This window comes from Megalops cyprinoides, chromosome 19 (assembly GCF_013368585.1).
Source record: "Megalops cyprinoides isolate fMegCyp1 chromosome 19, fMegCyp1.pri, whole genome shotgun sequence".
NCBI classification, from domain to species: Eukaryota; Metazoa; Chordata; class Actinopteri; order Elopiformes; family Megalopidae; genus Megalops; species Megalops cyprinoides.
The window spans coordinates 7,104,902-7,116,419 of record NC_050601.1 but is presented as its reverse complement, the minus strand read 5'-3'; the positions used below and the strand labels follow the sequence as shown (position 1 = coordinate 7,116,419).

General features: G+C 39.3%; 1 protein-coding gene across 1 annotated transcript; it reads left to right on the top strand.

Moving 5' to 3' along the window:
* The first annotated feature begins 1,782 nt into the window (after positions 1 to 1,782).
* On the top strand, positions 1,783 to 9,052 carry LOC118794559 (interferon-induced very large GTPase 1-like). The gene is made up of 5 exons (XM_036552819.1): positions 1,783 to 2,425; positions 2,572 to 2,615; positions 4,205 to 5,739; positions 5,809 to 7,546; positions 7,682 to 9,052. Exons 1-5 carry the CDS (start codon positions 1,783 to 1,785, stop codon positions 9,050 to 9,052), a joined length of 5,331 nt encoding a protein of 1,776 aa, XP_036408712.1.
* Positions 9,053 to 11,518: the final 2,466 nt, after the last annotated feature.

The window sequence follows — 11,518 nt, the reverse complement described above, 5'->3', positions numbered from 1 at the left end:
TGAACTATTACTTGACACCAGTTAATATTTAACTGGCGTCAAGAAAAGTACAAAGTCAGTCTTTTAGGGCATTCTGGATCGTAAACTTAAATTATACTTTACTGTAAGTAATATGAACGTTCCTTGCAGAAAATCATTGAACATCTGTAAAACACACCCTTCCTCCGTTCCCCTCGATATCCATAAACACCGCAACAGAGCGCATTGGTTCTCAGTATCTACGCAGGAGAAATGGGAGCACTCCGAATAATATACCAAGTGAGTACAGCATTGAAGTGCTCGCCATTTGAATTGCCCTTGAAATTCAACAGTCAATTTCGCGTTAATTTGTTAATCTGGGTTTTACTAATCGGGCGCTGTTTCATATTTATCTCACTTTTTGTGTTTCAACTTTTTAGAGGTCAGTCTAGTAGTTTCACTGTGACTGTGCTATTGCATTGATATTATAATTTTACTACGGTTGTAGCCTAAAAAAGCGTAAAATTTGACACGAGTATGAGTTAAGTTATACATACTACATATTACAACATTAGAGAAGCCTGGTTTATATTAAACTATGTAGCCCTCTCTGTCTTACCATTTTAAACTTCAAATAAATGCTGACAATTATCTGAGTTGTATTTGTGATCTGACTACAACAGACTCTGTAGTCATGGCTCGTTTAACAGGAAAACAATGTCTAATCAGAAACTAGCTTACTTGTTTCATCGTGTCCACGGTGTTAAAAACACCTTGACAGACAATGTCCAACATCTTGGGACAGCATAGCATACATAGAGCATCACAAATTACAGGATTTCTGCCAGTAATTGTGAAGTTTACACAAAATAATAGTGCTACAATGACTTATTACAAACAACTTATAACAAATGTATAGAAGCCATATTTGTTATTTTAAAATCTGTATATTAGATGGAAGTTATCTTGTCCATTGTGGTGAATGGAATATGAAAATTAGTGTGTGTGTGTGTGTGTGTGTGTGTGTGTGTGTGTGTGTGTGTGTGTGTGTGTGAGTGTGTGTGTGTGTGTGTGTAAGAGAGAGAGATATAAGAATGCACATGTATCTGGGCTTGATTTTAATCATCTGTATGGTGATTAGATTTTGATTGTCTCTGCAGTGACCTTTGCAGTCACAACACACAGGATTTAAGGTCCTGATTTAAGAGTGAAATGGAGGCTGAAACTGACATGCAGATCAATACAGAGGTAGCGGATACCTCACCGAGCTCACAAGAGCTGACAGGACAGGAAGAAAAGGAAAGTGAAAGTTTCAAAGGACATGACGGTGACAATGCAGATATTCTCATGATGGATTTGGAAAGCAAAGAGCCTGCAGAAGAAAAAAACCAAGACATCAACAATGCAGCCAAACCAGATACCAAATTAAACCAGGAATATGACCAGAGAGACAAAATCAGTAGTGAAAACAGTGAGTATTTTCAATGAAGCATCAACAATCTGGAAATCTGTTGAGAAATTATTCACTATGATGTTTATACTCTGTCATCTATTTAGCACGACAGAACAGAGAATAGAAAAGAGAAAAGAGAGAAGACAACCATTTTGTTTGATAAAATGGATGTCAGACCATAAATATGGGAAAGTTTTGCAATGATAAATTTGCATTGTTCTATAGCAGTAATAACAAAAATATGATTTGCCATTTTTGACAGAGTTATTGGATGGTATATACCATGGAATGTATCTAAGGTTGTGCTATTTAGTGTTTGCTTTTTTTTTTTAGTGATGACGTCTGGAGAGCAGAAAATCATTGAGCCAACTATGGTGCTGATTGGAAGCAGGAGATCTGTGAGGAGAGGGTCTGGAAACATCCTGCTGGGCAGAGAAGACTCTCCACCCGATGCCAGTGAGCCCTCACAGAAAACAGCTAGGAGGTGTGAGGTGTCTGCTCGCTGCTTCTCTGTGATTGACATGATGGGTTCATTGGATGCTGAGCTTTCACAGGACACAGCCGATCATCACATGCACCGCTGTGCGTCTCTGTGTGAGGAGGGAATCCACGCCTTCCTCCTGGCTGTACCCCTAGGTGCGCTCACAGATGAAGACAAGGCTGGAATGGAGTGGCTCCGAAGATCATTTGGAGAAAGAGCCCTGGCCTTCACCATGATCCTCTTCACCTATGAGAGGGAGGAGGAACAAGACACCATTGTGGACGATCTGAAGAACAATACTGTTCTGGAACAGCTTCTTGAGAAGTGTGGAGGCAGGTACCACACCTGCAGCAATGCTATGAGCAATCCATCTGAGATTGCTGTACTGCTGGAGAGGATAGACAGCATGCTGTCAGAAAACACACAGAGGTGCTATACTTGGGACATGTGCAACATAGAGAAAAGAGAGAAGGAGCAATCGCCACCTCCAGTTGAGCACTGCAGTGAACCAGATGGAGGGAAACCTGTATCAGGTAACCTTCAACAGATGTGAATTATTGAAATACGTAAATAAGAAGTAAATTGATATTACATCTTTCTCTGAAGAAAGAGAAAGCGGAAATGTTTTTACATTACATTTTAAATGATTTTACTCTTTTTCTTTCCTCTTACTCAGCAGGAGATAATGGAGAACATTCAGACAACAATGAACTTGAAGACAAGGTAATTATATGCAATATAGCATTACTAGTTGCTTAATATTAATCCCCATAAACATGCGGTCCAGTATATTCTTGGATTCATTCATGACATGCTACAAATGCGATGCTCACACGTCTCACTGTGGCAGGGGTTTGTACAGCATTTGCATTACCTCACAGGTATTTTTTGGCTCAGACCATAAGCTTTCTCTGCACCTTCCATCCTGATACTCATTGTCTCCACACCAAGCTAAGAGGAACTAGGCTTTTTAAAATTACATAGTCAAATTCACTAATCTTATATTCATATCATAAATCAAACATCCAGAATAGAATGTATTTGTATTTGTAAATGCATTTTGATGTTGGTGTGTTCCAGTCCATGTGCCAATTAAATAGTCCAAACTTTGTGTCCGCTACTTGGTTTGCAAACAGTGAACTGAGTTGTCAACACATTGTTCAATTTAGTGCTGTTAAATTTAGTAGTGTATATTCTCACATACTTGAGGAATGGTCTTTAAAGAATTAATTTAGATTAGAATTACTTCATATAAACCGTTTATTTCCCCACAAGAGCGCCTGAGAACCCATTCCAAAGTGACGTATTACGCTCAAATTCTAATCATGTGACCTTAATGCCATCATAACTACAATTTAAGCAATGCGACAGAAATTGATAAAGGTAAAAAGTAGCGGCGGAATCATTTTGTCACATACGAATATATACGATGCCAACGATAACTGGGAGTCCATAGTCTTGGAACAAATCGGCTTTGTTCCACCAAAGGATATAAGGGAGGGTAGGTTGGCCAAGAACTTTTTTTTTGAGTTTTATTTCCAGTCATTGTCAGCGTGACTGCACACAACCAGGCCTTTAAACACAGTGTTCTGAAAGTCAACATCAATTGGATAATATAGCCTTGGGTCAAACCTCTTATGATAGCAATGACTGATTGATATTCAATTGAAAAAAAAAATGAAAGAACCACATAAACCTTTTTCTACTACAGGAAAACAGTCATTAGTATTGTTTAATCATCTGTTTTATAACACAAAGTAGGACGTTCCCTGGTATCCAGGCAGAATTCAGCCATATAATCATCTCTTTTAATGTCCATACATGTAAAGGCAGTTCATCATCATTATTACCATTACAATATCATCTGCTTAATGTTCTTGTAGTGCTCAGCTGCTTATCACTGAAGCACTTGCACCATTTCTTCTATATTTTTGTAAACAAACAATCCCAACTGACAAGCACTGTCAGCTTGAGTGATACCATACTCATAATGGTCACTTTAGCTTTTTCAGTTTTGACTATGGGGTTTTTTTCCCATCTGTTGAGAGTTTAGTGGAACTGACATTTGACAGTTATTGATGAAATCCTGGCAAGTCTTACTATACCAGATAAATGCAATTTGGACTTCCACTGAAACAAAAGGACAATATATAGGCTTGTATTATAGCTAATAAATTGCCACTGGACTAGTTCACCATGTTGAAGATATGAGTGAGGTGGTATAATTATTGCACTTATTCTAGTACAGTGAAACATGAGTCTTTATGAATGTTTATTCAATTAAGTATGACATGCTGTAATTGGTTCTCAAGGCTATGCTGAGTGAAAGTCACGAGCCATTGGAAGAACTATCAAAGACACGGCACAAGGACACAGAGGTGGAAGAGCTGATGCACAGACTTCACCTTGAAGATAAGCATCACGCTAAACTAACAACAGCCGATTTTCTCACAATCAGTTCCTTGTCACTCCACCAACATGAGCCCCAGGAAGAGAAGGAACTAGCTTTTGCTTTTTTGCAGAAGTTGTTGATGCTGGACTACAGAGCCAGATACACTACCATCAAACATGAGATCCATGGAAACGCAAACATTGCTTCTGAGACTGTAGGAGCAGAAGAGAGTGCTTTTAATGCTCTTTTCAGTAAAAACCCCCCAACTGATAATCAGGCAGATAAAAACACCCACATTCACCCAATGGATATTCAAATGGCTGTGTTTCATTGTGCAGACAGCTTCCTTAAGCAGTACATGGTTACTAAGCTGTCCTTGTGTCAATATGCTCTACCGCTGCTGGTGCCCAATCCTTTCACTCCAGAAATTGAGTGCCCTCTCTGGACATTTCGGCAGATTACCAAGAGCTGGAAGTCTACTGATGTAGACAATGTAGTTACCAGCAGATGCATGCCCATATACAAAGCAGAGACGCCAATGGTATTTGCCTTCAGGCTTGGTTCTGTGTCTTGCTCCAAGTCTCAGCTGTTGAATGGCCTGTTCAACCAACGGCACAGCACCTTCTTCCACAGGCACTGCCCAGGCAGCAGCAAAAAACGTCTGTTGATGGATGGAGTTGTGGAGATTGCTTGGTATTGTCCTGCTGGGAAGCCAACTGACAATTTTGAGAACTGTATTGCGTTCTGTAATCTCCATGGTGATGCAGAAGACAGTGAGAAACAGAGAGAGGTACTGACTAGGGCTGCTTCAGTCAACATTGTGCTGTTACCAGGTCTCAGTCAGGAGGACAGAAGGATGGGTATTGTGGAGGAGCTATTCCACTCTCCCAAACCTCTAATATGCCTCCTTGCTGAGGATAATAGTGCTGTGACTCAGGTATCACCAGGAAAGTTTAAAATGGGCTTAAAAGACAGAAATCAATCTGACATATCAGAGGAACTGACAAAGACCATTAGAGGCAGTATGTCCAAATCGTGTCAGCGCTTCAAACTCATGGATGTGGCAAAACACTTCAGAGCAGATGAAGATGATGAGGATTGCCGTAAAGGAATGGAATGTGCTCTGAAGATGAAGAAGTTATTTGAGGGTATAGCACCTTACAAAATCAAAGAGAAGTTCTTGCCTTGTCAGGGAAAACTGTGGCATGATTGGTGTCAGAAAAACAAAGACCTTTACCGTTTACAAGGAAACGTTGAGAAGCACAAAAGTAGCATACAAGAAGACATGAAAGAAATACGAAGACAGCAAAGAGAGTCTGGCCAGAGTGACTTGATGAAGTTATTTGTTGGAAATTTGCTCTCACTGACATCAGACCAGAGAACGTACTTCCTCAAATGGGTTGGGATCCTTTTGGATGACTGTTCCTCTGACAAACTGTCCGATCTTCACCACAAGTATGATGAAAAATGGTCAGAACTCCTGGCCCTGAAAAAAAATCATGATAAATCAAAACAATTGAACAGCAGACAAAAGGAGCTGGAACACATCTCAGAGCAGCTGAATGCTGCAACATTCGGCCTGGAGCACATCCTGAGAGAAATGGGTCAGATTTATGAATCTTGGCAATGTCAGCCTGGAAGAAGCAAGCCAAAGCTGAATATTACCGCTTTCCCAGAAATGGCTGCAGAGATCATGATATCAGGATATCCAGTTGAACTGATGGATGGTGATGCAGCACACGTTCCTTTGAGGTGGATAGATGCTGTTCTGGATAAAGTAATTGAGAAACTAGGAGACAAGAGAGTCTTTGTGCTGTCAGTTTTGGGTATTCAGAGCACTGGAAAATCCACAATGCTAAACGCAATGTTTGGACTGCAGTTTGCAGTGAGCGCTGGTCGGTGCACTCGTGGTGCCTTCATGCAACTAGTCAGTCTATCAGAAGAGATGACAGCAAAGCTAAATTTCGACTATGTCCTTGTGGTTGATACAGAGGGCCTTCGAGCTTTAGAGCTTGCCGGCAAAGCAACACTGCATCATGACAATGAATTAGCAACGTTTGTCATTGGCGTTGGAAATATGACCTTGATCAATATATTTGGGGAAAACCCTGCGGAAATGCAAGACATTCTTCAGATTGCTGTTCAGGCCTTCCTGAGAATGAAGAAGGTGAAGCTGTCTCCCAGCTGTGTGTTTGTTCATCAGAATGTTGGAGACATCACAGCTGGAGAGAAGAACATGGAAGGAAAGAGGCGCCTGCAGGAGAAACTGGATGATATGACTCGATTAGCAGCCAAAGAAGAGATGTGTGATGTGGAGTGTTTCAGCGATGTCATTGCGTTTGACATACAAAGAGATGTCAAGTACTTTGCACAGCTTTGGGAAGGAAGTCCACCAATGGCCCCTCCAAACCCATGTTACAGTGAGAGCATTCAGGACCTCAAGAAGACCATTCTCTCTAAGAGTTCAAAGCCAGGAGGTGTGACGCTTTCACAGTTCAAAAGAAGGATCCATGATCTCTGGAATGCACTGCTAAACGAAAACTTTGTTTTCAGTTTCAAAAATACATTGGAAATTGCAGCGTACAGAAAACTTGAAGTCCAGTATACAGAATGGACATGGAAGCTCAGGAGTGCTATGCTGCACATTGAAAACAAACTCCAAAACAGAATTGATAATGAAAAACTGGAAACTGTTGAGACAAATTTCCTCATGCAGGGAATAAAAGGATGTTATGAAGATGTTGAAAAATCGATGAAACAATATTTCAAAGATGACAGAGACAAAGAGGTCTTAGTTCAGTGGAGAGGAAAATTTGAGTACAAGATTAAGGAACTTCGTGATGATCTTGTTAAGGGAACAAAAAGAAAGCTGGAGGAGGTTGCTCAGCAGAAAGCAGCTCGTAAAAATTTAGATGAAAAGAGAACACAGTATGAAAACATGCTCTTCAACAAGAGCAAGGAGCTGGCCATAAACCTGAAACACAAGGCCAAAGATGAAAAGGAACTGAAGAGAGAATTTGATTCTGTGTGGAAGGTATGGGTTTCAGATTTGACCAAAGGCACAACCTCCATTACAGACAAAAACATCTGGGATGATGTGCAGCGTATCCTGACTGAAGTTCATGAATGTTCTCTTGTCTACAATCAAATGGAATGTGCCTCTTTCAAGGACATATGTCATAAAGGAGATTATTCACAGTACGTGTCACTGAAAAAGCATCACGATCTCAGCAACACAAGAGAAGTTTCTGAAGATGCTTCAGTGAACAAACCAGTGAAAGAGAGAGAATCCGTGAGGGCATATGTCTGGAATTCTTTTAGGCGGTTGATTGGTGTTGGATCACCAAAAAAACAACTTGATCCTTGTCAGTCAAGCAGTGTCTTTACAACAGAAGAGGCAGAGTCAATTAGAGGCTTAATCCAAGACATTGAGAGACACACTGAGATCCTTGTTAAAGAAAAACCTGTTGCAGAGATGGGTTACAATGACAGTTACATTCAAGAAGTTTTGAATTATGTCCAAAGGAGAGTGAAGGAGTTTGAATCAAAATCTACAAGATATGCGTTCAAAAAAGAATTCATGGTGGATCTTTCACTATACATGTGTGTTATTGCAGAGAGGACATTTTCTGAGCATCACAGAGCATTCAGAAAGGCCAATGATGCACTAGCTTACCTTGAGGACAAAAAGTCTCAGTACTATAGAATCTTCCGGAGTTACTGCCAAGGTGCTACATCAACCACTGTGTTTGCTGACTTCATTTGCAGCAAACTGAAGCCATCCATTCTGCTGTCTGTCTATGACAAAACTGCCATCAATGTTGCAGAAGAAATGAGGGCCAGTTTCCCGGCATTCAGTGGAAATAGATCTAACCTTGAGAAACACATCCTACGGTCACTGGCTGAAGAAGAGAACTTCAACAATTTCATGGCTTACATTCACAATCCAAGGAAATATTTTCAACAGTTTATATCAAATGCTGTGAATAAGTACTTGTTCGAAGGTAAGAGTTCCAGAATTCTCACCATGATCAAAAACAACATTAAACTGAAGCAGCACTGTGTAGAGCGTGCAGCAGAGACAGCAACTGCACATGTTAAACGTGAATGTGCCGATATCCATATGTGGCTGAAGAGTTTTTCTAATGCACTCACAGATGAACTGAAATTTACAGAGAGTGGCCTAAAGGGCATTGACTATCGAGACATCACCAACTTTGATTTCCTTTTGGAAAGACTTACAGAAGGCATGGCTAAAGTCATTTCAGAGTTAAATGAAGTGTCTTCCGTCAATGTGGAGATGTTCCGGGAGAAGCCTGATGAGATTTTGATCAGACAGTTGTGCAGGTGCTGCTGGGTGCAGTGTCCCTTCTGCAAAGCCATCTGCACCAACACAATGGAGGGGCACCCTGGGGATCACAGTGTACCTTTCCACCGCACAAATGGAATCAACGGATGGAAATACAGGGGAACAAAGTATCTGTGTATCAGTTTTTGCACAACTTCAGTTGCAAGTGATAAGTCCTTTTGGTCATCAGATGAGAAGTTTCCTTACAAAAAATACAGAGAAGCTGGTCCAAAGTATGCCTGCTGGAGCATCACTCCTGATCACTCTGAGCTGCCGTACTGGAAATGGTTTGTGTGCAGATTTCAAAAGGACTTGGAAGGATATTACAAGAAAACATTCCAGGGAAGTGGTGAAATTCCCACTGCATGGAGGAATTTCAAAAAAGAGGATGCCCTCAAGAGCTTAGATGAGCTCATATAGAGGAAGAAGCAAAATGAGCTAATTTCTTGGATGTAATCCCACAGCAATAGTGTGAGATTACAGGCAGAAACTGTAATCTTGACATATTTTTTCCACCATTTTCATCAGACAAGCAGACTTGTGTAATTGAAGATGTGCTGTCAATGGCAATTCATAATCCCAATGTCAGTAATTTAAGTGACTGAACTACATTCATTAACCTCATCCACATCACCAAAATATCATTTTATTGTTTCCATGAAATAAATATTTTAATTCCATTTAGATGTCAAATCATAGCGTCTTGAGGCAAATCTTGAGATAAGAACAGTGTCTATGACGACACTGAAAAGAATGAAACAACATTTTAATGCAATCTTGGTTTTCTGAAGAGGAAAATTTGAGTGCATGATTAAGATACTTCATTGCGCTTGTTAAGGAAATAAAAAGAAAGCTGGAGGAGCTTGCTCAACAGAAGGCAGCTCAAACAAAGTTAGATGAAAAGGGAACAAATTATGAAACATGCTCTTCAACAAGTGCAAAGAGCTGGTAATAGACCTGAAACACAAGGCCAAAGATGAAAAGGAGCTAAAGAGAGAATTTTCATTCTGCGGGGGAAATGCAGGTTTCTGACCAAATGCATCTGGGATGATGTTGTTAAGGTTTATGATTCTCTTGCTTCCACTTAAAAGCACTGTCCCTCACAGAAAGAGATTTTCTGTAAAGGAGATTATTTACATTATGTACTGTTGAAAAACCATCCCACTCTTTGCACCACAGCCGAGAATACTGAAGTTTCTTCAATGGACGCTTCATGAGAGCATATACCTGGAATTCTTATGGCAGGAGACTGGCTGATGCTGGATTAACAAACGATGAAAACATGAACTTTATGATTCAAGCAATGTCTTGACAACAGAAGAGAATGACACAGTAAGAGGCTTAATCCAAGCCATTATGCAACCGTGAGAAAGGAAATCCAGTTGCAAAGATGGGTCACAATCACAGTTATAGTGCAAGAAATGATGAATGATGACAACACTATGGCAAAGCATTCCAGGAACCTGGAGAATTATCCCATATTTCCCCCAGGGATTTTAAAAAAGAAGATGCCGTCAAGATCTTTGATGACCTCACATCAGGAGGGAGTTAAGATAAATTCTCAAAATCATCCCACATCAGTGTCAGATTACAGAGAAATTTATACAAAAAAATTAAATAGTTTTCTGTAATATTTTTCTGGCTAGCAGATGTATGCATTTCAAATGTGTTTCAATTTCCTGACAAATCAGTACTTTCATATCAATAACAGTCTATTGAAATATTTTTGAAATAATATTTTGAAAGAACATGTTTGTCAAAGAATAAAGTGCTATTTCTTTTTAAAATATAAAAAGTTTAGAAAAAGGAACATGTTATTTTGGTTGAGGGTCTTCCTAGCATCATTTGCAAATGCATTTAATTTTTTTTTTTTGTGATTGTTTTTGTAGATGTAATTGCTTAACATACTCAAAAACTTTCAAAGTTGTTATGCTATAGTTGCTCTGTTGCTGTTGAGTCTTATTTCATTTCATTCTTGTTTTAATTTTTTGACTAAATAATCTATCATCATGAATAAAATTGAAATTATCACATGAATTTCTGTTAGTGCCTTTATTTACTCCTTTCTGACATCGATCAAACAAGAAATGAGTTAATGCCTTTGTTTTCTTCTAAACGTTCTGACAAAGCATTTATTGTTGCTCTTGGTGCTGAGCCTATCAGGTCTGAATAAAAATGAATAGTTGCCAAAGATTTGTAACAAGTTAAGAGTCTTTTCTTGGAGAGGAGACATATTCCATCAGAACCTAAATTGCCCTATACTTGTGCAAACGATATGTATACAGGGGCTGTTGTGAAAGTAAAGCAAATCGGTGGCATTTGAATTCTAGCCCTCCCTTAGAGAAATGGATTGGCAGTGGAATTCTGGGTAAATGTATTCTGGGAAGGAAGTACTGCAATCTCCATTGCTCAAAGTAAGTGGAGACTTACATTAGAAATTAAATAAATCCATCAGAAATTAAGACATTGATACAGAACATTGTCCACCAGTTTCATGTTCATGGTTTATGTAAGGTTGATTAATAGTATACAAGTCAAAGATTAATAAAATGTGTGTAGATATTTATACTCACATACTAATGAACTAGCTTACAGTTTCCCACATAAATCAATATGTGGAGTTGCGATGAAACTTGGCACATATATGTTATGTAATCCCAAGCATGTGAAACAGATAGCACTGAAATAATATAAAACCTTATTTTGTCCTAAGTGAGCCATCTGGGTTTCATACATTCCAGTTTGAATGCCATGTGTGAACGTGCTGTTGGAAGAGAAATAAATCTAGATAGATGTTTTAGAATTTTATTGGATTACACAGTCAGAAAACCGATTTCAGCACATGAATACCCCTGTTCTTAACCGACATTCAGCAAATTAATCAAT